At 40.7% G+C, this 27427-nt stretch overlaps 2 protein-coding genes across 2 annotated transcripts in view; both read left to right on the top strand.

The window, feature by feature from the left end:
• Positions 1-1386: 1386 nt before the first annotated feature.
• On the top strand, positions 1387-11177 carry CCDC112 (coiled-coil domain containing 112). The gene is made up of 9 exons (XM_032206319.1): positions 1387-1431; positions 2431-2546; positions 4362-4483; positions 6217-6306; positions 7672-7747; positions 8344-8734; positions 9576-9992; positions 10690-10785; positions 10947-11177. The coding sequence occupies exons 1-9, from the start codon at positions 1387-1389 to the stop codon at positions 11175-11177; spliced, it is 1584 nt and encodes a 527-aa protein (XP_032062210.1).
• Positions 11178-11307: 130 nt separating this feature from the next.
• The window catches only part of PGGT1B (protein geranylgeranyltransferase type I subunit beta), a 40412-nt gene continuing 24292 nt past the window's right edge, over positions 11308-27427 (top strand). The window contains 3 exon segments of the mRNA XM_032206435.1: positions 11308-11462; positions 16806-16924; positions 24884-24951. Of these exon segments, the coding sequence (XP_032062326.1) occupies positions 11338-11462; positions 16806-16924; positions 24884-24951 (312 nt within the window). The 5' untranslated portion in view covers positions 11308-11337.

The following is a 27427-nucleotide window of genomic DNA, read 5'->3' as shown; positions in this document are numbered from 1 at the left end:
GAAAAACAAATACAAACAAGTTCTAGAAGATACGCTTCCTTCTCTTGCATTGGATAATGGAGGAGAAGACAAAGAAGAGTTTGAAACACTGCTATGGAAAGAACACTTCTATAAGCCATTTCAGGTAGCAATCTGTGAGAACAATCCTCTTTAATTTATGCTGATGAATATTTTCAGGTTTTGAAATATTCTACTTTACTTGTTAATTTCTATTCAGCAAATACAAAGAAATCAAATGTAAGCACAGCCATAAAATATAAAAAGGAAAAATATATCAGGAAAGTGCTTTTAAAAACATCAATTAGGCAATAAAATGTCTTCAGCTTAGGCCATTTGGTTAGCATCTGTGAATGCTTTTGTGTTCTACAGCTGGGAAAACACCAGATCATAAAATCTTTTTAGCTAGCAAAGCCACTGCATGAATAGCTTATTTCTATTCTGCAGAAATGTTAATTAGCAACTCCTTAAAAGTTTGATTGGTATATGTGAGTGAAAAACAAAATCTTGAGATTTCAAAAATGCATTGAATAATATGAAGCTCTTTATTTCCTGTCAGGATAATGAGGATGTAGTCTGGTCTTCCTGAAGGAAGTAATCAATACAAAACCCTAAATCCTGACATAAATAAAACCTGAGCCGGTCATAAGTATGCTCCATGAGTTTGAAAGAGTAAGAAAGAGACTGTGTTTAATCAAACATCCAAGACAGTGAATCAGTCGTAGCCAAATTGCAACCATACATGGCTCATCCCAGTTAAATCCAGCCCTTGAGGGAAAAGCAGGATATGGTGACACCAGACAGCAAGCATCACTTGCTGCTCTGCATTTGATGGATCTTCATACACATGTCCCTAGATGGGTACACACCTCAGGTCAGCTTTGGCTACTGGATGTTGAGTACATTGCTCTGAAGAGACTCCTGCTTGTGACATTAGGTCTGTAGCTTCAGCTCATCAAACAAGCTCAGGGGAGTTAAATGGCATTGGTCAGATAGTCTGGGGCCTTTGGAGTCTGTTGTCTTTTCCACACTGTCATCAGCTTGAGTATACGCCTGCAAGGCTTGGAAGGTCATGGGCACTTCGGATTACAACTTTCTCACCCAAAGCAAGGGTGGCTGGGAGCATAACGTAGTCACTGTCTGCTGACAAGGTGGTGACAGCCAAAAAAGGTTCAAAAACATCCCCCCCACGCCTGCTTCTTTTGAAATCCCAGGATTTCAGGCCTCTTTTCTCAGGTCAGATTTCCCTTTCGGATCCCTGTAGGCTCTGGGGCTTCGGGTGACCACCACTCCCTAAGGAGCCAGCAGGTCTGTGTCAGGACCGCTTGAGTCCCCCGTCATGTCACACCGCTTCTTATAAAGCCACAAAGAGCTGGCCAAGCTCGAAAGATGGCCACTGTGGAACCGCGTAAACAGTCAGGGTTCTGCTCCAAAGTATTATAATTTATTGTTGTTGCTGTTGTGGCTGTTGTTAACTCCTTTCACTGCCCCCTCAGGCAGCGTGGCTAGAAACGCCTCCAGGGACGCCCTACCGCGGCCAGCCTTTATTACTACGGTAACTACCAACGCCAGGCACTCCTACCCCCACGGAGCCCGGACAGACACCCAGACACCGTGGCAGACAGACAGACAGACAGACAGACACAGCCAGAAAGACAGACACGGGGTCTGCGGGGCTCCCCGCCCGCCTCCATCTCCCGGCGGGGCGGGGCGGGGCGGGCGGCGGCTGCCCGCAGCCAACATGGCTGCGCTGGCAACGGCCGTGGCGGCGGCGGCCGGCGGGCAGCAGCAGCAGCAGCAGCAGCAGCAGCAGGTAAAGGCTGAGGGCTGAGGCAGGGGCCGCTGGCTCGCCAGGCTGGCGGTGTGGCAGGGAGCAGCAGAGAGAGAGAGAGCAGCAGCAGCAGCAGGCAGTGTCATACAGAGCCCGTGGCTGTCAGCAGTCCCAGTGTGTGGTGTCTTCAGGATGCTTGGGGTTGCTGTCAGGAAGAGGTAGCAGTCTGCAGGGCGGCTTGAGCGGATTTCATCATGCTAAGCGACTGATTTCCTCGAGCGAGATGAAATGGGGGTAGTCCGCCTAATGCAGATTAACATGTAGATAACATCAGATTATTTAGTCAGGTAGCGAGTTACCTCCGAATCTTCAAAAAAAAGCTATTTTGATTTAGCGTGATGCATACTGTGATCAGCAGCACCCGCTAAAGCAAGTTGATGTTGCCTTCTTTCCATTTTTCCTTTGAAGAACATATTTTTGTATACACTCATCATCACTTCAATTTTACACACATGTGACTTAAAATTATTTGAATTACTGTAGTGTAAAAACAGAAGTAGTGCTTTTGTTATCTGCACTGTGGTGTTGTCCGCTTAAAAATAGCCTGAGTATTTAAAAATAAAATACTGTTTGTGAATAATACTCCATTTTGTTGTGTACAGAATGACAGCTGTTTCAGTACTGCAGGTTCTGGTCAGCAGTGTCAGAACTGGAAGATGAAAGCTGAACAAGCTAAGAAAGCAGAATTCATAAGAACAGCAGAAAAGCTAAGAACTCAGTAAGTAAAAGACAACCATAACTGTATTTTCATGCTGTTCTGGAGATAATATAACTCAAGGTTTAAGGTAAGAATTCATGGTAGTAAAATTTTAGGCAAAGGTTTCCTTTTTTTTTCAGGACTTCAGGTAGATTATTACAGTTGTAGTTGTTTAGGATAGAGTCATGAGCTTCAAAATCACCCGTTTTTCTAATTACTACTGGGACCTCAGTCAGTTATTTTCTTCAGTTTGCTGTTGCACCAGTTGATAACACAAGAATCAAAGTGTCCATGGCGTTACTTAGTTCCCAGCTTTCCTACTCAGCTGTGCAGTGCATGTGGCATTCTTGAGTTCTTAGTTTTCCTACTCAGCTGTGCTTACCTTTCTAATGAACTAAAGCCTATAAAAGATGTCTACAAAATGAAAATTGTAGCAGCACTACAACAGCTTCCTCAGAGAAGATTGAGAGCGCTTCTAGATTATCTAGGCCATTGCTTTGGAATATGGGAGTTCAAGACAGCTCAAGCACAGACGTGATTTAAATGTTTCCCCACATCTTGAGTAATGACTTTAATAACTATACAGGTAGTTGAAAGAACAGTGAGGTTTCTGCATGCACAAATGAGCTTTCTGAGGAAGAGCTGGCCTAGCCAGTGGGCTCAAGGAGGCAGTTTTGTAGTTAGGAATCCTGAATGAACCGTGAGATTGAAGTCTCATAGCAGCATTTTACTCTGACTGAATCCTCTTAGTTCTGGATCCTGGGTAATGTCTCAAAAAGTTGACTGCTCGGTAATGTAGAGATTCCCGAGCAGCTTTAAATGAGGCAGTTTGGATGCCATTTAACTATGGCAAGTTGTCCTTCTGCAGTTGTGCTCTTAAGGCTTCTAGTGCACTCTCTGAGATTTTGTTACTCAGGTTGGTTCACTCCAGTGAACAGCAAAGCATTTAAGTTACGAAGGCATCTTCATGTAGAGGATTGAACTATATAGCAGCAATAGTCTACTGTAGAACCAACCTCCTACTGAGAGACAGAGTATTATGGGTTGTCAGTAGTGATACTTAACATTGGGAATCAACACGTTCTGGGTGGCACCAGTATTGTGCTGCTCTGATCTCTTAGCATGGTGGCACTGACCTACACAGATACGCTCAAGGCTGCAGTATTGGTAGTCCTTTTGCATCTACAGTTCTCTAGGTCAAACTCTAGTAGACTGCCTATCTGCAGCAAGGCAAAGCAAATCCTACTGTGAGTTGTATTCTAAGGCTTCTGACCTTAGTGGGGAAGCAAAAGTGACCTGTAGATCCATATATTATACATAAACTATGGTCAGTAAGGTAGCAACGTTAACATCTTGAAATATGCTGACAGTAATGAACTTGAATTCAAATATTCAGTTGCAGTAGTACTACCGTCAGTGTAACCCTGAGGGAATGTACTTGATTTGTCTGTGCTGGGGCTCCATCTGTGTGTGCAATAGCAGTAATACAGCCTGTGTCCCCTCTGCTTTCCAATGAAAATTCTCATAAGGCTGCTTGGTAAGTGAGCATCATACAGATAAAATTTCATGCTGTTTCAGTGTGTGAAGCACTGCTTGTCTGTGAGATAATTCCTTCTTTAACATCTGTATCTTGTTGAAGTTCTTGGGTTAATTCGGTGCATGGTCTTGTAACTACAGAAAGGTTTTCCTTGAAATCAGCTCTAGTAGCAAACAAGTGACTTGGATAATATCTAAGATGGTCCTGCTGACACAGCATCAGCTGGATACTAACCATGGAAAATCTTGTGCTTTGATAAGTATTTGCGGCTTGCTCAGTGTGGCAACCTTGTTTTCCAGGCTTGCAAATATTGAAAAGGACAAAAATGGACATCTTTACAATAGGAGGAATGATTCCAGGGTAGAATACAGCATACTAGAAGAACTGGAACATAAAATGACTGTCACCAGGAAAACTGAAAGTAAGTGGGTTTTCCTTTTTTCCTTTTTTTTTTTTTTTTCCTCCTGTTGGTTTACTTATTTTTACTCTACAGTTGTTTTCTTAAATGTTTTATCAATCAGCAATATGGAGAGATTAGTGTGGATGGGAGGTAGATTCTGATAAAAGTGTGGTATTTCACCATGTGTATTGCTTATGAAGAAGAATTCCCCAACTCACTTGCAAAATTCAGAAGCATAAGCATTTTGGGTCTCTTGTGTTATCGTTTTCTTTCAATCTTGAATGTATCAGGTACTACTCACAAAAAAACTTGGTGGAAATTTTGTGTTTTAGAAACTTAGAAGCAATTTTGGATGTACTGCAAAATGTAATGTCGTCTAGCTAGGTACTATAAATAGGTACTTAGCATAAAATAAGTTTTTTCTACACTTATTACTGCCTGTAAATAGGCTTTTGAACTCTTCAGTTCTGTCCTGCATTTTTCAACTTCTGAGATAATGGATATTCGTAGTACAAATGGTGCAGTGAGATACACAGTCCGTCCTCTATTATCAGTTCAACTGCCAGACTAATTAAACAGAACAAAAGTGACTGCCTGGACACAGTACCGAAGTAATAAAATAAATCATGCTATGCCTTCTGATAAAGAAGATGAAAAAAATTAAGTTGAAGGAAGGGGAAAGGACTCAGGGAGACAACTAAAAATACCTTAGAAATGTCTATGTATTAATGTGGGTCTTTTAAGTGAGGAATCCTAAGATATTTTTTACATCTTAAAATCATTAAAAAATATAAATATTTCTGTGGAATGACTAAGCTAAAAAGTCCAGAAAGTTTTCCAAGTGTACAGAGGGAGCACAAATGTATGGGTGGATGTGCTGGGATATACTGTTATTAGATTAAAAAAAAAAAAAACAAAAAAAAAAACACGAGGAGAGGTATAAGGATGTGTACTAGAACCCCCACGCGTCTCATTTTCTGTGCTGCTGTGTTGAGGTCTTTGAGCACGATCTGTAAGTTTTTGCATTTTAAATAGTTATAGTTTGAACTAACAGGGTCATGTCATGGCTCTGTTTTGTTACACTTAGGTGGTGGTCTCTGTTATTTCTTCTTTAAACCAATCCTGTTAAAAAGACAGTCTTTAGACTCCCTAGTACCTTAGATGTACCCAGAACTTCATTCAAATCAATACTTTATTTGTAAAGTTGTGAAGAATCAATTGGTTAATAAAGCAAATAAGCATATGCATGCTTGGAGTTCCTGAAAACATTAATTCTACTTCACTTAACATGACAAATATATAAATCATGTTGAAGTAGTAAATTCATACATGCTTTTCAAGTCTGTTTTTTCTCCATTGCTGAGTGTTTTGAGGCTTAGGTAAAAGCCCTTTCAAAACTCTAGAGCTGTTACCTGTACCGGCAATATTGTTCTCCAAACTCCAGTTACCTCATAAAAGGTTTGAGAAAACTGAATTAATCTCAGTGTGACTATACTGTTGAAACCTTTTGAAATGGAACCACTAATTTTAAATTCTGATGGTGTGTGGGAAGATACACAGCACATGCACTCAGCTTCAAGCAGTTAGATATGTTAAGATACTTTGTATTACAGCAGTTTCATATGATTAAACAGATTTTCTGTTTCTTATTAGATGAAATCCCCAGTTTAGACACTTCATTGTTTGTTGTTTTCTATTGAATTAAATGCACAAAGACACTGTTAGAACTATCATCACCTTATTTTGTTTAACAGAAACTAAAATCCTGCAGCAGCTATCAAAAATACGTAATAATGTGAAGAAACTTCAACAACAATTGAAAGATGTGAAGCATACATCAGAATGTAAGTCACACTGACAGATTTTAAAACAGTTTTGTTTATAGACAGGTTTCTTGGATAGTTGTACTTGCGATTCTCCTGCAGACTTGGGATACTCCTTCTGTAGTCTGTCTGCCCTTCCAGGAATCTGGGAAGGGGATTGTGAGAAGGGAGAAATATAAGGGTAAAACCTCTTGCAGTTCTCTGTGGGAACAGATAAACTTGTTCTCTATTAGAAGTGATGTGTGTTTGTATGTTCAGGCTGTTGAGAGTCCAGTATTTTCTACATGCAACTCTTGACCTTATGCAAAACAAAGTCAGTATTGTAGTGTAATGTGTAGATACAGCTCCCTTTCATCCAGTAAGCGGTCACAGAGTATGGTCTACGTGGAATTGATTCCTAGTCGCCCAGAAGTCACCTAGGTTGAAGTGTAAGTTGGAATGTTCCATGCAAGGTGCTGAGACAACTTGTTCAGCTTGCTTGTTTTGAACCTCTTGGGAAATAGTGTCACAGAATAATGGTTCCTGTACTACCTACCATCTGGAACTCAGGCTTCAGGTCTGCTTCTAGCCGAGGACCTCATGATGCTAAACAAAATGCATGTCATTTCACGTATTCAGTGTCTATTCTATAAAAAATGTATTATCTTCTTAAACTGTAAACGTATCATCTCTCTTAAAATGTTAGCAAAGGTAAAGGAGCAAGACATGAAAGCTGAGCTAAAAGTTTTAGATGATACAACGGTATCAATTCATTATTTTTTTTAGAGCCAGGTTAGTTAAACTGTTGATCAGTATGTGTCCATAGAGATGTACTGGTTTAAAACACTCAGGCTGTAAAATGTCTTTCTACCATTGCAAAATAACTGTCTTTCTCTCTCTCTTTCTCCAAATGAGGATTAAAGCATTTGAAGTGCAGGATATGAAGTCTCACTTTGAAGTTTCTTTGTAAGCCCAGTTTTGTAGAAAGTAGTGAGATGTAGGCTACATATGGCTAGTGCGGCCTGGTAAAAAACAAAGATTTGATTGTGCTTCTTAAGTCACTTACTGCATTGTTATGAGAGACAAAAGTGGAAGCCCTTTACTTTAAGATAAGGCTGTTTCATTCTGTGAATCTGTTAAAGATTACCAGAATAAGAGTTTTTATTCAATTGAAATAAACATTTATACTGGGATTTGCATCCAGTTAGCTAAATCACTGTGAAATCACACCTTTTGAATAAATGAGTCTTTCTTGTAAGAGTGTTTGAGATGGAAATGTAGCCTTTTTTGTACTGTGAAATAAAAGCATCCCAGAATTCTCTGCAAGTGCTTCATTTCTGAATAGTGCTGATTTACTGGTAAATACTCTAACCTTCTTAGGTGATATGTTCTTCTTTTCGTTTTTAGTTGTTGACAAGCTCAAGGAAATGATGGAAGAAATTGAAAATGCAATCAATGCTTTTAAAGAAGAACAGAGGCAAACGTATGTTTATACATGCTTCAGCTACAAAAAAAAAGTGCTTTCATAATACACAATGACAACTTTGCATCAATCAAGTAAACTATTCTCTTGATTTTTCTCTTCTGCCCATGATTCCTGTTGTATGTCAATCAAAACTCAAACTATCAAGATTTTAATATTGATATACAACTTTTTAGAGAGGCTGTTTATATAGCTGCTTCACTGACTCAATGTAACAATTATTTGCCTATGAAGAGGCTTTTCCAAGAAAAGCTGCAGAACAGATTATATTGTTCTCATGTTTTTTGTTTTTTTTAAGTGGGTGGATTTTTTTTTTTCCCTCTTTCTTCTCCCTAGTGGTGTCAGGAGGGGACTGAGTTAATTGTTTGCATGCCATAAATGTGAGCTTCCACTAAAAGGGTAACTTAATTCCAGTTGTGTAGTGCTTTATTATGGGATCATTACAACTATGCTGTCATCTGTGTTAGTTACCATTTCAGTTCTTAATCTTTTAAGAATGGCTTTTGTGTGGCATTGAACAATTCCAAAATTCATTTTCACTGAGCAATGAATGCTGGATCTCTTTTCGTACACTCCAGTGTTTGTTCCCTTTTTAGATATGAACAGCTTTTGAAGGATGAAAAAACTGCCGCTAATGAGCTCAGCGTCTTTGAGAAAAAAGTGGAACTGTGGGTGTTAAGCAGCTCAACAACAGAAAAAGTTCTGAAGTTGCCATCAGCTAGGATCTCAGTTGATAAAACACTGGAAAATCATCTACCTGAAGAAGTACTAGAGTTTGAAAGATTTCTGCAGCGAACAGGGGGGAGGCAGGGAGGCTGGGATGATTATGATCATCAAAATTTTCTGAAAGTGTGGGCAAAGCACAAAGGAAAGCTGTCCTACATGGATGAAACCCTTGAGTATCTCTGTGGAAGAACAAAAGAAGAAATTGAACAACATGACAAATGGTATCGAGAGTATCTAATTTTACAAGAAAGAAAAAAAGAGGTAAAATGAACAAAAACACCCCCCTTCTAGGACTATTGTAGCTTTTATAAAAAAATATTTGTTTTTAAAAAGCCCACACTTATTTTTGTATTTGCCTGTCTGGTCATAATGCTATGTAGATTTCTGTTACAGTTGGTGATACGTAACTGAAGTCTTCTTTAGCATCCTTACCAAAATTTTGTCTTAAATGAATTATCAGTAAGCTTAGACCTAGCAACACACTGACGTGGCCTGTGTATTGTCAGCATACTTTGCAAATGCTTATAAATGGAAGTTGTCCAGCAAGTCAGATGTCAATCCCAGAGCAGTAAGTGATCCTATTTGAAAAACACAACTCTTTGCTACACATCCTGGAGAATGTCTGTCCCACTGTATAAGCAATACACCTATCAATTTCTGCTGTAGATAATTATGGTTCCATGTAGAGAACTGATGCCTTCCAGAACTATCCACCTGCATGCAAAAGATGTACTGACACAAAAATTGGGGTATAAAATAGTGAGTGGAATTGTATTTCAGGTCTTAATTTTTTCTTCAAAATAGCATTTTCACTGAGAAAAACATTTTACACTAATATTCCTAACTGTTTTAAGATAATATGGCATAACCTAAAAAGTTTCAACTCATGAATCTTAAACCTGCCTGTATGATGCATAAAATAGAAAATTTGATTATGACAAAGCAGACAAGTGGTCTTTTGCCTTAAGTTTTCCCTTAAGTAGATTTCCAATTTCTATCTTCAGTTTGTATTCTTAGAGCATATGTCTTTATCAGATGCAATTAACAGGAATGTGTACAGTTTTTATGAAGACATTGTTTATCTCTTGCTGTTCTCTTGCAGTCAATTAAGAAATGGAAGGAGAAGCAGCAGCAAGAGAAAGAAGGAAATTTGAAGAAGAAAGAGAAATCAGAAAGAATGCTCAAGAAAGAATGGCTTCAGCATGAAGAAGCTCAGAAGCAAAAAGCAGAGGAAGAAAGAAAAAGACAACAAGCAGCAATTGAAGCATGGAAAAAACAGAAAGCAATAGCATTTGCGATGGAACAAGCATCACAACTAAAACTAGAAGAAGAGAAGGAGAAAAAGCAACTAAAAGAACGCCAGCGCCAACGTCACATGAAGTTACTCTTGGAAAGGTATACCTTGCAGAAGAAAGAAAAGGAGGAACTTGAAAAGCTTGAAAAGGAGAAGAGAGAGGAAGCTGAAAAGGAGGAGAGGAAGAGAACTGCTGCAGCAGAAATTACAAAATTTCAAGAACGAGTATGTAAATACCTCTCTACTCATCCATATGATTTTTTAAAATTTGCCTACTTCCTTCTGTAATCTGCTAAAACACTTTAAAAAAAAAAAATCTAGATATCCTACTTCTACTCAATCTGGTTTTGATTCACTGTGTGTAACAGCATCTGTCTACACCCAAGAAACAGTATGAAACTTTATTCCAAAGCATGATGTTCCTTTTCCTCAACATTTAAAGGATTCTTCAGGCCTGTATTTCCTTGTAAATATATGATGGTTTTGTTTATTTCCATGTGAAGATGATTTGGGAAAAACAGCATGACTGGGTTGCTCACCATTGCTAAAGAAAAAGCTGAGATGTGATGATTGTATAAGGGAAAAAAAGCTCTTTCAAGATCTTACAGGCTTCATTAGGTGTAAGGTCCCATCTCAATATAAACACAAGGTGTTTATCCCCTAGGTCCCATATCAATATAAACACAAGAACCAGTATCACTGTCAGTGTTCACACTAAATTTGGGGTGAAATGAACAGGTTGAATGACTGCAGTTTTTTGTAATTTTAGTTTGGACAGGAGAAGCTTGTAGCAAGTAGCTACCTAGTGTTATTTTACACTATGGCAAAAGGATTAAAAACAAACTGCTGCATGCCTACATATTTCAGAGTATTTCAGAATACGTTGAAATAAAACAGGCTTTTCCTCTTTTACACGTTTCAGGACCTACATAAACTTCAGCTGAAGATTCAACAAAAACAAGTCAAAGAAGCCGAGAAACAAGAAAAAGAACGAAGATTGGCGAAATTAAGAGAGAAGGTAATGTATGGTGTTTTGTTTTGTTTTTGTTTTTTTTCAATCTCGGGTGGGCTCGGCTTGCTCATTCAAACGAGTTGTGAACGGGCGGCCCCTCGGGGGCCACAAACCCACCTTCCTTTCTCTTCCCACCCCCTCCCCGCCTGTGTTCTCCCCTCCCTTAGGTCCACGTCCGTGCGGCCAGGGACCCGTCCCGCCTGCTGCAGCCGACGCGGGGCTGGGAGGAGCGCAGCAAGGCGCCCAGCCCCGCAGCGCCGCCGCCTCTCCACCTGCCCCGGAGGTACGCAGGGGGGCAGCGGGCAGCGGGCAGCCGGCGGGGGGCATCCCCTCTGAGCACCCTCCCCGCCGCTCCCCGTCCCCGCAGGGCCGTGCCCGCCTGGCGCCGGGGGCTGTAGCGCGCCGGCGCCACCAGCGGGCGCGCCGGCGCCACCGAGGCCACGCCCCCCACCCCGATCCCGCGCGCGCGGCCGCGCCCTGTGACGCGATCGTGGCGCGCCGGCGGCAGCTTTAGCAGCAGCGGAGGAGGAAGAGGAGGAGGCGGCGGTGTCCGTGAAGATGGCGGAGTCGCCGTCCTGGGCGGAGGCGGAGCGGCTGGACTTCCTGAAGGAGCGGCATGTGCGCTTCTTCCAGCGCTGCCTGCAGGTCCTGCCCGAGCGCTACTCCTCCCTGGAGACCAGCAGGTAGCCGCACCGCCACACCGACCCTGCCCCGGACCCTGCCCCTCCGCCTCTCCCCGCCCCAGGGTGCCCGGCAGCACGGGGGCTGTCCCCAGGGGGTCGCCCACCCACCCGCACGGGTCGCCCTGGGAGGTGTGCGCCCTGCTCACCCCAACGCCCCCTGCCCGCGAGGGAAGGCGCGCTGATCCTTTTTTAATCTATTTTCAGGCTTGTTCTTCGCTCCTTTAATCCTTCCCCGAAAGCCGATTTCGGAATAAATGAGTTAAGCCTTCTGTAGCTCCAAGTGGGCGCTCTCGTTAATGTGAGAGGAATCGTTTAAATCTGCATTAGCTAGTACAAATGGTAAAGCAGTACTGAGAGATGTTATTCGCTGTAATGCAGAGCCCCATTCATGGCTCAGGAATGCATTTGTTTCACAAGGCCAAGTGCATGGTGCTGCACATGGGTCGTGGCAACCCCAGGCACCAGCACAGGCTGGGAGAGGAACTCACTGAGAGCAGCCCAGCAGAGAGAGAGTTGGGGGGTTCTGGTGGACAAAAAGCTCAACATGAGCCAGCAGGGTGTGCCTGCAGCCCAGCAGGCCAACTGCGCCCTGGGCTGCATTAACAGAGGGGAGGGCAGCAGGTGTAGGGAGATCCCCTTCTGCTCTGCCCTTGTGAGGCCCCACCTGGAGTGCTGCGTCCAGGTACAGGGCACCCAGCACAAGAAGGATGTGGGGCTGTTAGAGCAGGTCCACGGGAAGGACACAAAGATAATCAGAGGGCTGGAGCACCTCTCCTGTGAAGAGACGATGAATATCCCTAGCTCTCAGCTTTCAGAAGAGAATGCTCAAGGCCGACCTCATTGCAGCTCTTTAGTACTTAAAGGGGGCTTATAAAAAAGATGGAGATTGACTTTACACAGGCAGAGAGTGATACAACAAAGGGGAATGGTTTTGAATTAAAGAGGGGTGATTTAGAGGTTAGGGTGAAATTCTTTTCTCAGAGGGTGGTGAGGCACTGGAACAGGTTGTCTGGAGAAGCTGTGGATGCCCTATCCCTGGAGGTGTTCAAGGCCAGGCTGGACGAGGCCCTGGGCAAGAGGGTGATCTAGTGGGTGGGATCCACTATGTGCCCCCAGTGGCAGAGGGGTTGGAACCGGATGACCTTTAAGGTCCCTTCCAACCCAAGATGTCCTATCATTCTGTGATTCTTAAGCTCTTTACATAAGGTAGTAAGTTGTCTCTGAGGCACAGGAGGATAACTAATTTGATTTTCCAGCTGTCCTTCGTCAAAAAAAAAAAAAAAAAAAGCTTGGGGGCATGTAAAAGATTTTATATGTTACTAACCAATAAAATTATCTTTCACTTTGTAATTACTTGGAAGTCATGCTGTCAGGAAAGCTCTAAGACTTTGGTCAAGCCTTGTCAGTACAAGCTTTCCATCAGTTCAGAGCACACTTCACAAAAACATGCATTTTTTCACCTGTGAGGACTAGTATGCATGTAGTGTTGAGCTGTATGTATAATAACATGTGATTTGATATTTAAAAAGAATGTTACAAATTTTTATCTTGAATGCTTGTGCAATACTGAGAAATAGCTCTTTTTTGAAAATTGGGACTGTCATTTTGAAACTATTTCATGACACCTTAATTTTTGGCTAATAAGCATTCTCAAGTTCAAGCCTTCAATTAGAATAAAAATCACTCATCTCAACTCATGCTTTTTTTTTTTTTTTTCCTAAGTTGTGAAGTTTTTACACAGGAAGAGATTTTTCAGTTCTCCTACACCAATTCTTAGATCATTATTCTGGAGATATCTGTGAGCAAAATTGAAGTTAGTGATTGAACCATAAATATGTGGTCCCTGGTTTGACCTTGAAGGTGCCAAGTTCACCTTTTTGATGAGTTCAAGGTCACTGAGTTCCCCAGACCTGCTGAACTGGCCCTGCTGCTGGACGAAAAGCTGCTACCCTATCCTTGCCTCCTTTGTTCCTGCATTTGTGTGGTTCCATAGCGATCAAGAATGAGAACTTCAAATATATTAAAGAGCAACTGGTGAAAAACCTTGTGTTTATCAGTGGGATTGGTTTGGGGTCACTGCAGCGGGAGCAACTGCATTTGTTGTCCAAAGGCAAGGTGGTAGAGGGTGAAGTTTTCCACACAGCACTGGTCTTTAGCACTTATCCCTGTAGTTTGTCACATGTTAAGGGAGTAGGCAAAGCTATAAAGAAATCTCATTTCACCTTCCTTGCTGAAATTACTGGCCCAAAGCCTTCATAATTATTTTTGTCTTCACTTAGTGCTTGCAACATCAACAACAGTAGATTTTAAGTAATCTCATACTTGGTCACTCAGTGCCATCAGGTTTGGTGGGAGAACAAAAAACTAGTCTCTGAAGTCTTTCAGAGTATGATGTTTTATGTTGCTTTTTGTAGCATGCTTATTCAGTTTCTTACATCAGTCACTTCAAATTGTTCTTGAATTCTACTGAGAAACTAGTTTTTCTCCAGGCCTGAAGACCAAGAACTCTGAATCTGTCATCAGAAGTACCTTTACTCGTCTGTCTGGGATGGGAACTTAATACACGATACCTGTTTCATAAGCATTCAGTAGGTCAATTAACAAATACATTTCAGCTGTCAAACTTCGATGTTTCACTTTCTAAATTAATATACACACAGTAACTGAAGTGGTAGAAGACAAGAAGAAAAGATACAGCAAAAGTGATGCCAAACCTGGGGATTGTCTCCCAAAGGACTGCCCTCTGTGTGAAGCGGTGTATGTGAAATGATTTGGTTTCATGCTATGTCAGCTGATATCCTTTGTCTCTTAGTTTCAGAGAGTGTGTATGCGTGTGCATTAATTCTCCGTGAGGCAGGGTGATGGAGAGTCAGATGTAGTGTCCAGATCGCCGTGCCAGGAGCTCGCTGTACCCAGTGGTGCCGGCTGCTCCTGGCCATCCCGCACAGACTGCTCCTTAATGACGGTGGTACTGCTAACACAATCTGCTCTAATTAAATAAAATGAAACGTATCTACGTCTATAACCACTTGTTACCTTCATTTATTGGACACATTCATATCTTAGTGTAGATAGGGTTTATTGGTTTGTCCTTTACAGCCTTCTGGTTTTGAACCTAGTTTGCAGCAGTTTCTAGTCCTGGAGTTGGCAGGCTCATGCTTTGCTGGGAGGAGCTTAGCTTAGCTAAGTTGGGCAACATAGTATGAAAATGCCATTAAATATTTGCAGATGAAGATTTTCAAACGTAATGTTTATGAAAATCAGAAAATACCATGTGCAGGGTTTCAGAAAAGTACTATACTGTAGCTGAACTGTCTTTTTATTTTTATGTTTACTTTTATTTTTGTTTTTAATAGTGGTTTTGTTCAAAGTTGTGGGTTAGCCAGAGTGAGATTTTGGGTTACACAGATCTGATCAATGCCAAAAGTTGATACAAGCCTTGAAGTTTTAATCTTGTGCTTTGAAAGACTATGTCATAACAATCATGTGGCTACAAAAGTCTGTTGCATGTAGAAATACCGTGTGCAACATAGTGTTTTTGTCTCTGTGTACTCCAAAAAACATTACCAGTAGTAATAATAGTAAAGAGACATGTTTTAGGATACAGTGATTACAAAGTAAATACACACTTCTTTCTAACATGAACACTTGAAGTAATGGGGCTGTGTGTTATTCTGTGTTTGATATTTTTCATTAAGACCTTGTGTTGCATGAGGGAATTTTCTGAACAGGGAGTGTTAGTGCTCAGTACCAAGCAGACGACAGGTTAAAGCCTTTTGCGAGCAAGAGTGAATCGAAGAGCAATGCAAAAGCTCAGGGTGGAAGTAAAACGAAGTGTAAAATGATGCAACCTTAGCTTAACAAGTCACCATTCTTTAAACAACTTGTGTCCACCACTTGTAACGTGTAATCCTAGGTGATAACAGTTTAGAAGCAGAAGATGATGGCACTTGCGAATGGCCACGCCATGACCATAGCAGCAGGTCAGCCCACTGATGGGAATGTCACCCTTCAAGGGTGTGCCACTATGTTGAGATGAGTGTCTGCTGCATCATCATTTGGTTGCTGTTTTAATTGGAAGAATTCCCTTTGAGCTGTGCCTTGAGCTGACTCACATCACCATTTTTTCTCTGGCCTTTCTGTTTGGTTCTCATGCAGAATCGCAGGCAGAAATTAAATGGCTGTAAAGGCTTCTGTTCACATCTGTCCTCACCTTCAGAGGTGCCCACTACTGGTGGCCAAGGGGGCACAGCAGCCTGCGAGGTAACTGCAAATTGTAATTTGTCTCCTAAGGAAAGCCAGCATGCAACTGGTGGTTTTCCTTACCACACTAAGCAGCAGTTTCTGTCTGTTTAGCAGCTGTTTTCACAAACCATCACCATATCTGGTAAAAAGAGAGCGAGAATTTCCAGAAGTTTAGGCAGGTGCAACCATGAATGGCACAACAGACGTTCCAGGTACCATCATGTGAACATTTTCTCTGTCTCAATATACAAGATACAGTTCCTACCGCGGTGCCGTTCCCTTGGTGCTCTGTCAGTGCAATTCATGCAGATTCACGTTCAAGGGGCTGTTCTAGGTCACTGAAATGGTTTGAGGCAAAAACAAACCCCCCAAATAAGTCGTCAGTTAACAGAGTAGCCTTATAAAACAGCTGTGATAGCACATGTTTACAGATGGAAATGAGCTGTGGGCAAGAGAGAACTTCAGCATGCTCACTCCTCCAGACTTCACTGGATACTTGGATTTGGCATGCCTAATTTTACATGCTCAATTAAGTTAGTCATCGAGGGTCTTCTGTACCAAAGGACAGGAATTAAATACCTCTAGATGGTAATTAATCCTGTCTCCCTGTTTGCACGTTGATGGGTTACAAAGGAAGCCTCGCTGTTTGACAGCTGGCTTCTGAAAGTGGGCTTAGGACATGGTGAGCATCAGCTCGCTTCAGTTCAGGGTTACCTTGCGTTTACTGCATATTTGTAGGATTGTTTGTGTAAGAATTCATCACAGAGAACTAGTGCTCCAAAAGTTAATAACTTACTTTACTTTGGTAGTCTTTCTCAGGTAAGCAGGCCTTTAGGTTAACATCTAAAGTGTCATATCATTACGGTATAGTAGGAGGGGTGGCTTGTACAAAAACTCTTTTGAGACAGTGAAATGATTACAGCACAAAAAACACGATTTTGTCTGGTAGATAAATTTCATGCTTTCTGAGCTAGCCTCTATGCATTGCACCGCTCTCAAAAGGCTGAGAATTCATAGATAAATCTGTTTCTGCAACCGTTTGTTAATCTCCCCATGATATTTATGGTGGGAAGTGTAAGTCTTATCTTTTTCTTTTAGGTTGACAATTGCATTTTTCGCACTCTCTGGTCTGGATATGTTGGATTCCTTAGATGTGGTGAACAAAGATGATATAATAGAATGGATTTATTCCCTTCAGGTCCTTCCCACAGAAGACAGTGAGTGAGTTTTTAGTTTTTTTTTTTAATTGATATTAACTTCTTTACTTTTGCTTTTCACCTGGGGGAATAGTGTATGGCTTTCGTTCTTTTGTAAATACAAGCTTGACCTTCCAGAAGTGCTGTCCTGATAATTTCAGGTAGTGATGTCTATCAATTCCTAGAAATAGAATAGGAATTCCCTCTACAGAAATGAAAGTAAAAGTTAAACTTTTTTTTTTAATGTATTCAAGGTAAAGCTATGAAATCAATACGAAGATAAGACAGTATAAAATAATAATGAAGTTGCACCTTTAAGCATCTCAGAGAAATGTTTGACCTGTTCCTAAAATAAATGCATGCTATATTAGCCTTATGGGTCTATTAGTGATTATGTTGACATCCACAAATTGTAGCTATGCCAGGAGCTCTAAGCACAGGTGTGTTTATTTAAAACAGGTTTTGGAAAAGGGAGGTGTAAGATTAAGAAATGAAAAGGATAAACACAGCTTAAAAATGAAAAATCTTTTCTTCAGATCAGTGACTTTAACTTACCTGTGTCCTGGTTTCAGCGAGGACAGAGTTAATTTTCTTCCTAGTAGCTGGCTATGTTTTGGACTAGGATGAGAAGAGTGCTGATAACACCCCGATGTTTTAATTGTTGCAGAGCAGTGCTTATACCAAGCCAAGGACATCTCAGCTTCTCAGTGTCCTGCCAGCGGGCAGGCTGGGGGTGCAGCAGGAGCTGGGAGGGGACAGACCCTGGACAGCTGACCCAAACTGGCCAAAGGAGTATTCCATACCTTATGGGGTCAAGCTGGGTTAAACCACAACAACCTGACATTTTTAGGAGTAATGCTGTTGCTGTGACCCAGCTGTCCTCAGGCTGGGTGGCGCACAACAGATCAAGCAGGGGAGGGACCACACTGGACCTGGCTCTCTCCAGGTGACTGCCTAAGCAGAAGCACAGGGAGGTGCTGTTTCCATGGGCTCCTTGGTATGCACATTTCTTCTGTGGCAGTGCAGGTGAATGGCTAATAGCAGTGGAGGGAACAGCAAGGAACAGCTGCAGGCAAGACACTGCTATTTTATGACAATAGGTGTTGGCATGTTCAGTGCTGGAGTGGGGATAGCTCCAGGCTGGTCTTAGAGCAGAGGTAATTACAGATGCCTGTCTAAGCTGTTCCATGAATGAAAAGCATTTTTATGAAGTGAGCATATGGAAGTCAAGCTTGCTGATGCTTGATTTTTACAGTAACAAAGAGATCCCTTTTCTTGTTCTGGCAACTTGGAAATCACCAGATCCACTCTATGCACTAGCTCTAAAAGATTTGTTTTTTCTTGTGTTATATTTCAGGACTAATTAGGAAAAAAAGAAAAAAAAAAAGTTTTGGATCACATAATTGTCCCCACGGTGCTTTTAATCATGAGAAGGTACTTACCCCTCAGTGTTAGATTTTTTTTTCCAGGGTGTGCATGCTTTGTTGTGGGAGTTGCACACTTTTGATCTCTATCCCAGTCTTCAGGAGTATATTTTTAAAACAAAAGTGAAGTCTACAAGTTTGCAAGAGATATAGAGAGATATAGAGAGGAGAGAGAATAGTCATTTTTTGTTTATTTGTCTTCGATACAGTATGCAGTAATTCTCAGTGATTTTTTTTTCCATACCTAGCCAATATTTGGGATAGTCCCATTGTCAGGAGCCTTGCAGGGAGGGCAGTATAGCTCTCAACATGCAGATGCAAAGTCTAACAATCCAGGAAATAGATAAGACATCCTTTTTTTTTTCTTACCCGTCATAAAATTACAGGACAGTAGTTCTGGGGAGGATGCTTTTTGCAGAGCATTTTGTGCTTTTAAATATGTCTCTCTTTCTTAAGAAAGAAGACCAAAGTTCCCTCAAGTCATCTATCTTTGCATCACTTTATAAAGAATCTGTTCTTCTTACATTCTCTTGTGTCTACAAACAACAATACTCTGTGTGTTCGCTTGACTCCTCTAAAACTTCAGCATTATTTTTATTCCATTTCTGTGTTGTCTAATAGATGCTGTAAAATGTAAACGATGTCAAGAGCAACAAATTGCATACTGGATGACTAAATGTTTAGAAGGGAATGTGTAGCCTCCTTTAGAATCTACTTTCCATAAAATGTATTGACTTTTTATTTTTAATCTTGGGTGTGTGCAGTGCTTGTTAGTGGGCAGCATTCCAGCAGTAGAGCTCCGACTCCCTCTTTTGGCTTCTTTGGAGAAGTAGCTAAACTCTGGTAGGCTGCAGCACTGAAGTTTTTGGTTTCAAAGTGTTTGTACATCTCTAGTTAAATAAAAGTTATCTCTAGTTAAATCAAGATTGCTAGCTTAATGCATCAGAAGCTTACCAGGTTAAAAAATGAAAGTCTCTATTCTGCTTTTAAAGAGATACCTTCTTAGTCGTGCATGCTGATAGATCTCTCTTTCTGGGGAAAATTGTTTTTTAAACATTTAAATTATACCATAGTTAGGAGAAAAATGATGATAAATGCGTGGCTGTGCCTTTTCCTGAGTACCAATTGCATGTGCACGTTAGTTTATATGAGGTGGATAAACATCTGCCTGCTGATGGGAAGTAGTGATAAATTCCTTGCTTGCTTTGCTTGCACACACAGCTTTTGCTTCACCCAATAACCTGTCTCTGCCTCCATCCACTTGTCTTCCCACCTTCTTCCCTTTTTCTCCCCACCACACAGAAAGGGGGAATGTGTGACTGTCTGGGGGGGGGTGCTTGGCTGCTGGGCAGGGTCAACCCACCACAGCCAGGTATTACAGAACTTGGAAGATTCAGCATTTGGTGTTCTGGAAGGCTTGAGTTCAAGTCTCACAATATATTGTGAAAGTTCTGAGTAGTATGTTTCTGTTTACTGGTGTGTGATGTTTCAGGTGGCTAATGAAAACTTCACAGGATAGCAGCCTTTGAAAATTTTACACAAAACTAAAGCTCATTAGTGCAAGGTAGCGAGACCTTAATCTTGCTGACTAATAAGTGAAATGTGGACTTTGTCAACCAAACTGAAATGCACAACAGAAAGCTAAAGATTAAATTCCAACAGGACAGGTTATATTCTTCGGTGGCTTTACTGTAACTGTGAAACATAGGAGTTTAAAACAAATAATGTCCTTTTAGGTACCATAACTAATTTCAGCTCAGATGTTTTAGAAACTGACACAATGCCAGTTATAAGGAGGAGAAAATGGTACCTGACACATCATAGCTGCCCCTCACACAGAAACTTACATAGCTGAATGCTTGCTGTCCTTGCTATCTTCTACTTACTTAAAGGGCCCCTGTCTTCTGTAACTCTAGCAAAACTGATTGACTTTGTCTTCTGTGGATTTTGGCCATTGTTGCTTTTCCTTCACATTTAGCAAGCTCTGCTTAGATGCATGGCTAATACGTGTGCTTGTTTGGTTTGTGTGTTCACTTTTCTTTTTGCAGTGTAAGGGGGTGATGCTCCTTTACAAGCCTTACTAGAAATGGTGTATAAGCCATACTTTTCAGTCTTAGTACAGTTGGAAAAGGATTGACAAAAGACCTGTTTCAACTGCTTTTCCTTTAGATTCTTCTCATTTCAAAACTTTGCTGTTTTCCCTCTCATAAAGCAGGTCCTAGACAAAGTTTAGAATGTATTTTGACTATCTTAAAGTGCAACTCTTCGCAATGTGAGAAAGCTGTAACCTACTATATTGCAGATGACATTTAAAATCGCACTTTTGAAAGACAGGGTGGACTCAAGAAGTGTTAATTATGGACAGACAGTGGAGGAGCATTCCATGGCCATACTCATCCACCGTCCTCCCCCATAGCAACACAGACATCTGTTTGAGCCTGCCTGGGAGCTGGTTTCGCTTGCTGAAGTGGCAGAAAAGCATGTATTTATTGTGTTGTGTTGGTGAACCTAGTTGGCGGGGGGTGCTAGTGCCAGCCCAGCAGCGGAGAGGGAGCAAGATTGTGTGCTTTGACACCTGGATGTGTCACTGGCTTTGCTGCCCTAAGAAACTGCACCCTAAGGAGAGCTGAAATATCTTTAATTTGCTGCTTTGAACCCCCAGGATCCGTGTGTAACAGGCTGAAAACTGTTACACTATATCAGGAACCTAAAAAGCTCCTTATATCAGGGTCTGAATTTAGTTTAACAATAATGCTTCTTTCTTCCTTACGTGTCTTATCAGTACTGAAAAAATTGGGAAAGTGCCACTGACTATTTTTGAGATCATTGTTACATGTAGGCTTTTCAGGTCATGAGTTTCCTGAGTAGAAATACGAATTCTCCTCCAAAACAACCCTATTTGATGGTTACTTTTGAAGTATTTATCTGGATATATCATTGGACTGACATTGGAGAGAATGCAGCTTTGCATTTTATGACACATTCTATTGCTTTGATTTGTAAGAACAATTATTTTTAGATCTAGTTCAGTAAGAATTGCTTATGTTTACCTTTCTGTAGGTATGCTGACTGTTGGCCAGTGTTACAGCTGTAATTTTTTTGTTTTTAATTTTAAGAATTTAACAGTGTGTCAGATTGCTACTGTGCTTAGCAAAAGGAGAAAAGAAAGCCTTAGAACAAGAGAAATGCATAGAGAATGCAAATGGAAAGGAATAATGGTAAAAGTTACCTCTGTTCTTACCCAAGGCTAATCATAGATGAAACAGACGAATAAGAAATGTCTCTTCTGTAACATAAATCTCCTAGCTTCTAGGATAAGTCACCTAGGATAAGTCACCTGTGGTTATCCCTTGTAGCTCTGGTACATGCTCTAAGGAGTTCCTGGCCTATGCACAGTTAAGTGACGTGGTCTTCAAGGTAGTCTCAGCTCTTGACGTTAAAGTGTGGAATTATTTGGTTTGGGGAGAAGGTCAAATTTGTTTATTTCTGAATCATTTTTCTAGGCTTTTTTCTTTTTTCTTTTTTTCTTGTTTTCTTTTTTTTTTTTTGTATCAGCTTGCAACAAGCATGCACTGATTATTGTAAAGTTTTTGTTTTTGTCAGGCTATTTCAGAAAGTATGCTTAACTCTGAAAGTGAACACTAGGTGGTACCATTTCATAACTGCAGTTTTCCTCAGTGCTTCAACTGGCTGAGCGTGAACTTCTCACTCCAGCAATTTTTTACAAGGGACACAATTTATGATTCATACACTTTTAAAGAGGGTATGTTTAATTTTCAAATCTGATTCTGGCTGTCTCCAGTTCAGAAAAGTAGGCAAGAGTTTGACTAGCACTACTAAGGTGTTTTGAAAGATGCAATACGAGCAGCTTGCAGTGAGGTAGTAAAACCAGCTTCACAGAAAGTGAGATTATGAGCTTAAACTGAAAGACGGAGTCTTTTCCCTTGTTCCCCTTTAGTTCAGAACCCGTATGTGCAACAGGAAACGAGAAGAAAAGTTGAGACGTGACATCAGTGTGGCAGTCATCTGTTCAGAAATGGGCTGTTTTCACTTCCTGTTTAACGCTTCCTTTATCAGCTCAGCACTGATACTGTAGTTCAAGAACTGCAACCATAAACTTTAGCAATTCCCTCACAACCCTGAAGCTCTTGGGAGAATCTGTTATGTCCATATTAATGATTTTTTTTTTTTTTTTTGAGGAGATATAACTTCATTTTGGAGATTATGCAGTAGTAGGGGCACTGTAAACACAAACTGTTCTTGTGTTTCTTCTAGAAGCCAGTGTGTAAAGCCTGGGACTGGAGACCAGAAGTCACTGAAATGAGTAGTCAAATTTTTAAATCAATGACAGCAATACAGTTAAAAATCCAGCATCTGAAAACTACCCTTGCTGGTTCTTGGTTGGTAACAGTTCAGTGGTGTAAGAAAATTTTAAAACACTGCCCCAAAATAGAACAGCTGAAGGGAATAATAGATTCTGATTTCCTTCAAGTAGTTCATTTTTGGTTTCTTTTTCATAGTGCCTGTCATATAAAAGCAAGTCGAGGTAACCCACCAATAGCACACTGTACGTGGGATTCATGCTGCCATTTCTGTGTTGGGGATCTGTCTTGTCAGGTTGAATCCTTCCATCCAGCAACTAGAAACTGTATTCCGTTTGACTGCAAAGCTGTCCTATTAGGAGCACAACTTTTTTTTTGCAGCAGGTCAGACTAGCTAGTGGTATCAGTAGGCTAAAAACTCTCTTCTGGAAGAAGGGTTTCCATATTTGTACCATTTCAAAGTGTGTTTTGTAGTTTACTTAAGCACATTCAACACAGGTTGTTTTTTAATGAAAATGGGACAAGTGATTGGTGATTGTTTCTACTATGCCATCTAGGAAGTTTGTTATTTAAGAAATAGGAATTCTGTTTCTCTTATGGATTCATTCCTTCCGTGTCATTTTTAAAACTGTGACGCCTTTGGGGTAACAGGACCATAGGTTAGCCTTACAGAATAATATTTATTGTACTTTCTGGAACCTGTTGCATCACAAAACATGAATCTTAGACTCCAGGAACTAAAAGGCGAAAACTGCCAGCTGATAATATTCAGATGATAACAAAATGTAATGATTATGGTTTTTTGTTGTTGTTGTTGTTTTTTTTTTCTCTACAGATACAGATACTCTTTTTTTTCTTTGTTAAGAAAAAACAAAGGACTGTAGCATACGGATTTTTTATTGCAGGCTGAACTGACGTTACAGCTTCATTACACCTGCAGAATCATTAAAAAGTACTTATGGTTGAAAGGTGAAAGAACTGGAGAATTGCAAGTATTTTCCTCCTGTTGAATCATAATTCATTCCATGTAAATTAGATCAAAAGATCAAATATTAGATAAATTAAATCCTACTGGTCTCATAGAGGATCTCAGATACTGCATAGAAGTACTTATACTGACACAAGCTTCTAGTTTAAATGTTATATACAAACATTTATGGCATTTACAGTTTGAAGTGAATGTGTCAAACTATGCTGTAGTTGGTAGACCACATTGCATAGTGATCGTTTCAGGACTTTAGGCTTTATTGTTGTTCAGTTAGTCTGCTGCAAATTTCCAAGATCTCCATGATTTGTGGGAATAAAAGGAAGGGAAGAGAACCTAAGGACACCTGAGTGCTGTGAAACTCACTAGGCTTCTGCATTCAGAGGATGAGAGGTAAACAATTGAGCTTCAGCTGTGTTGAAACACATTTGAGCCCTGAAAACTGTGCTTAGCTCTAAACAGTATATGGTAAACACTTCTGTATACCACAGGCTTAGGTATTGTGATACTTCTAAAAGAAATCATACCTGAATGAAGGTGTTTGATAGTTAAAATATTCTTGTACCTGTGCTTCAGGTAAGAAAGAAGAATGGTTTCAATTAAAAAACTGCTTTTTACGTTATCTATCTGTATCTCTCTGACAGTGTCAAGTTAAATCAGTGCTAGCTGAAAACTGCAAACAGTTTGTCCTTGTATATGTTGCAAAGTATATTAAAAACAATTCTGCTTGGGAACAGATGGTATTAACAGGCAGGAATCCAGAGAAGGGATAACAATCTGTTATCTCTATGCACTTTTCCAGGGGAATAATCTTTTTCTTTTTTTTTTTTTTTTTTGTCGTCCTCTTTTTTTGTCCTTTTTTGTTTTTTTTTTCCATGACTCTTAAGAGCTTGGAATACAGTTCTGTGCTGATATGAACAGCGTAGTTCCACAAAGTTAAAGAAAAAATAATAATCTGTTGCTTTTCTTTTTCATTACAGCAGGAGTTGAGTTTGCCTGTGACTTTCTTTTGTTTGTTTGTTCATTTGTTTTTTGTTTTGTGGTGGGTGTTTTTGGGTTGTTTTTTTACTAATCAGAATGATAATATCTTAGTTTGGTAACATACTGAAAGACACATGCAAATTCTGGTAGTCCCAAGAATGATGTTGAATTAGTAGGTCTCGAATTTTACTAGAGATTTATGCTTAATAATTACTGTTTCAGCAAAAGCAAATTAGTTGAATTGTTTTTTTTTTCCTATCTTTTCTAGGGTCAAACCTGGATCGCTGTGGATTCAGAGGCTCTTCATATTTGGGAATGCCATTCAATCCCTCCAAGGTCAGTTATGCAAGTGTGGGGAGGAACTTTTTCAATTAGGTAGTAAATGATGATCTTGTGTCTTTTTTATAACAATAACTAAACAATCGTGGATTGTCTGGAAAATGGGGATTTTTGTGCTGTTAATGCATTGAAACATTTGCACAGCCTTTGGGAATTAAAAGTACTACTAAAATGGTGGTGCTTGTATTTCAGGAGCAGTGAAGAAAGTAAAATACAGATTGTGGTTTGTTTTAGTGTACTCTGCTTTTCTGAGCATGAGTAGGAAACCTTCTGTACCTCAAGAACTATCAGCAAACTTGGTAGTGAAGGGCAGAACAGCTCAGCATTAAGTGCCTTCCTCAGTTTTCCTCTTCCTATGATGGCAAGTGGATATCTGATTGCACCCACTCAAACATAGGCAAGGCTCTGCTCATTCCAGTTTGTCAGTGTCTATAAGAGAAGGATGCTTCATAGCCCATTGAACTGAGGTTCAAGAGAGGTAAGTCTACACAAATAGAAAGTGCCAGCAGTACACGGTAAAAAAGAGGCAAGCAGAGGCTGCTAAAGATGATACAGAAGGTCTGATACGGTTGTAAGAAGGATGTAGATGCCAGTGTGCAGGAAGGACTGTGAAGCAGAGTATTTTCTATGTTGTGCTTGAATATGAAGAGTCAAACCTCATTGAAGAGCGGATGAAAAATCTGTAAGAATACCAAATTATAAATACTCAATTTTTCTGGAGGACATATAAAAATTCTTAAATGTGACTGAATGAATCCTGCGATACAAAATTGAGAGCAAAACCAAACATACTTATGATATACTTATGATTGTAGTGGAGATTAAAAATGTTTGGACTAGCTTGAGTGTGAGGCATGCTTTGGCCTCGTTTTTATTTACTCTTAACAGCATAACTTTATGCTTCTGAGTAGCTTGTAGGAATATTAATCTACACTAGATTAGCAACTGTTTAGCCACTTTCGGCACTGGGAGTCAGCCCGGTACTCATGGCAATAATGTTCAGAGGTTATGCTTTCTAACAAGGGAAAAATATGAGGAGGGTTTTTCTACATCTCTATACCAGGTAGTACAGCAGCATGTGATGGGCAAAGTCATCTGTCTCTTGGTTTGCTTTGGTATTTATCCCTTTTTACACTACAGATGGTGTCTGCAGTGAGCTCCAAATGTAGTAGTAAGATGAATTCATCCTGTGTTTTAATTGGAATTAACCTCAGTGGCAATCCTGCCACCCACTGTGCTTGGAGGAAGGAAGGAAGCAAAACTTCTGCTTAAAAGCTAAACTAATTTGGGATCTCTAGTGGTGGTTTACTGTGGTACTTCGTTAAAAATAAAGCTTAAAAACAAAAGTGTAGACAATCATTTCAATAGTTATATATTAAAACAAAGACTGGGGTTAGTGAGAAGGAAACTGGTTGTCTTCTTTTTTAATAAGTCACATAAATAAGTTTACAGAATCATGGAACATCCCAAGTAGGAAGGGAGCCACAAGGATCATCAGGTTCAACTCCTGGCTCTACACAGGACCACCCAGAAGTCAGACCCTATTTCTGAGAACATTATCCAGATGCTTCTTCAAGCTGATCCCCACACGTTTTGCCCTCCAGGCCCTTGACCATCTTCATAGCTCTCCTTTGAATACCCTCTCATAGTTTTATGTCCTTCTTAATCTGTGGTGCCCAAACTTGCACACAGTGCTCGAGGTGAGGCCGCACCAGCACAGAGCAGCGCAGGACAATCCCTTCCCTTGGCTGGCTGGCAGTGCTGGGCCTGATGCACCCCAGGCTATGGTTGGTCCTTTTGGTGTCCATGGCACACTGCTGGCTCATACTCACCTTGCTGTCAACCACAACCCCCAAGATCCCTCTCTGCAGGGCTGCTCTCCAGCCTCTCGTCCTGCAGTCTGTACACACAGCCAGGGTTGCCCCTTCCCAGGTGCAGAATCTGTCACTTGTTCTTCTTAAACTTCATATTATTGGTGATTGCCCAACCCTCTGGTTTGCCAAGGTCCCTCTGCAAGGCCTCTTGCTCTCAAGGGTGTCAGCAGCTCCTCCCAATTTAGAGCTGTTTGCAAACTTACTTAGCATACCTTGAAGCCTTGCATCCAAATCATTTATGAAACCATTGACAAGAACTGTCCCTAGAATGGAGCCCTGGGGAATGCCACAAGTGACTGGCTGCCAGCCTGGGGTAACCCCATGTGGTCTAATCTTCTGAGCCCATCTCACCAGCCAGTTTTCACCCTTCTTATTATATACTTGTCTAGCTATACGATGGACATTTTGTCCAGAAGGGTACTTGAGGACAGTAAGTGCCATACAACATTGTGGAATAAAAGCATTACAGAATGAATAAGGACATAACTTTGCCAAACTGAGATAATAAAAATGTTCCATCATATTTTGTCAGAGTTTTGGGTCAGTGCCATGCAGTGTGGTAAACGCAGCAATCCAACAGCATCTCTTAATGAGCTAGC

The sequence above is a fragment of the Aythya fuligula genome, chromosome Z (assembly GCF_009819795.1).
Source record: "Aythya fuligula isolate bAytFul2 chromosome Z, bAytFul2.pri, whole genome shotgun sequence".
NCBI lineage: Eukaryota > Metazoa > Chordata > Aves > Anseriformes > Anatidae > Aythya > Aythya fuligula.
This window is presented reverse-complemented; position numbering and strand designations above follow the sequence as displayed.

What these genes read in the sequence shown, in the direction of transcription:
- CCDC112 (XM_032206319.1), top strand. Translation starts at nt 1,387, where the DNA reads ATGGCCACTGTGGAACCGCGTAAACAGTCAGGGTTCTGCTCCAAA. An exon ending in AGTCAGGGTTCTGCTCCAAA is followed by an intron (nt 1,432 to 2,430) that starts GTATTATAATTT and finishes TGTTGTGTACAG; the next exon opens with AATGACAGCTGTTTCAGTAC. An exon ending in TGTCACCAGGAAAACTGAAA is followed by an intron (nt 4,484 to 6,216) that starts GTAAGTGGGTTT and finishes TTTGTTTAACAG; the next exon opens with AAACTAAAATCCTGCAGCAG.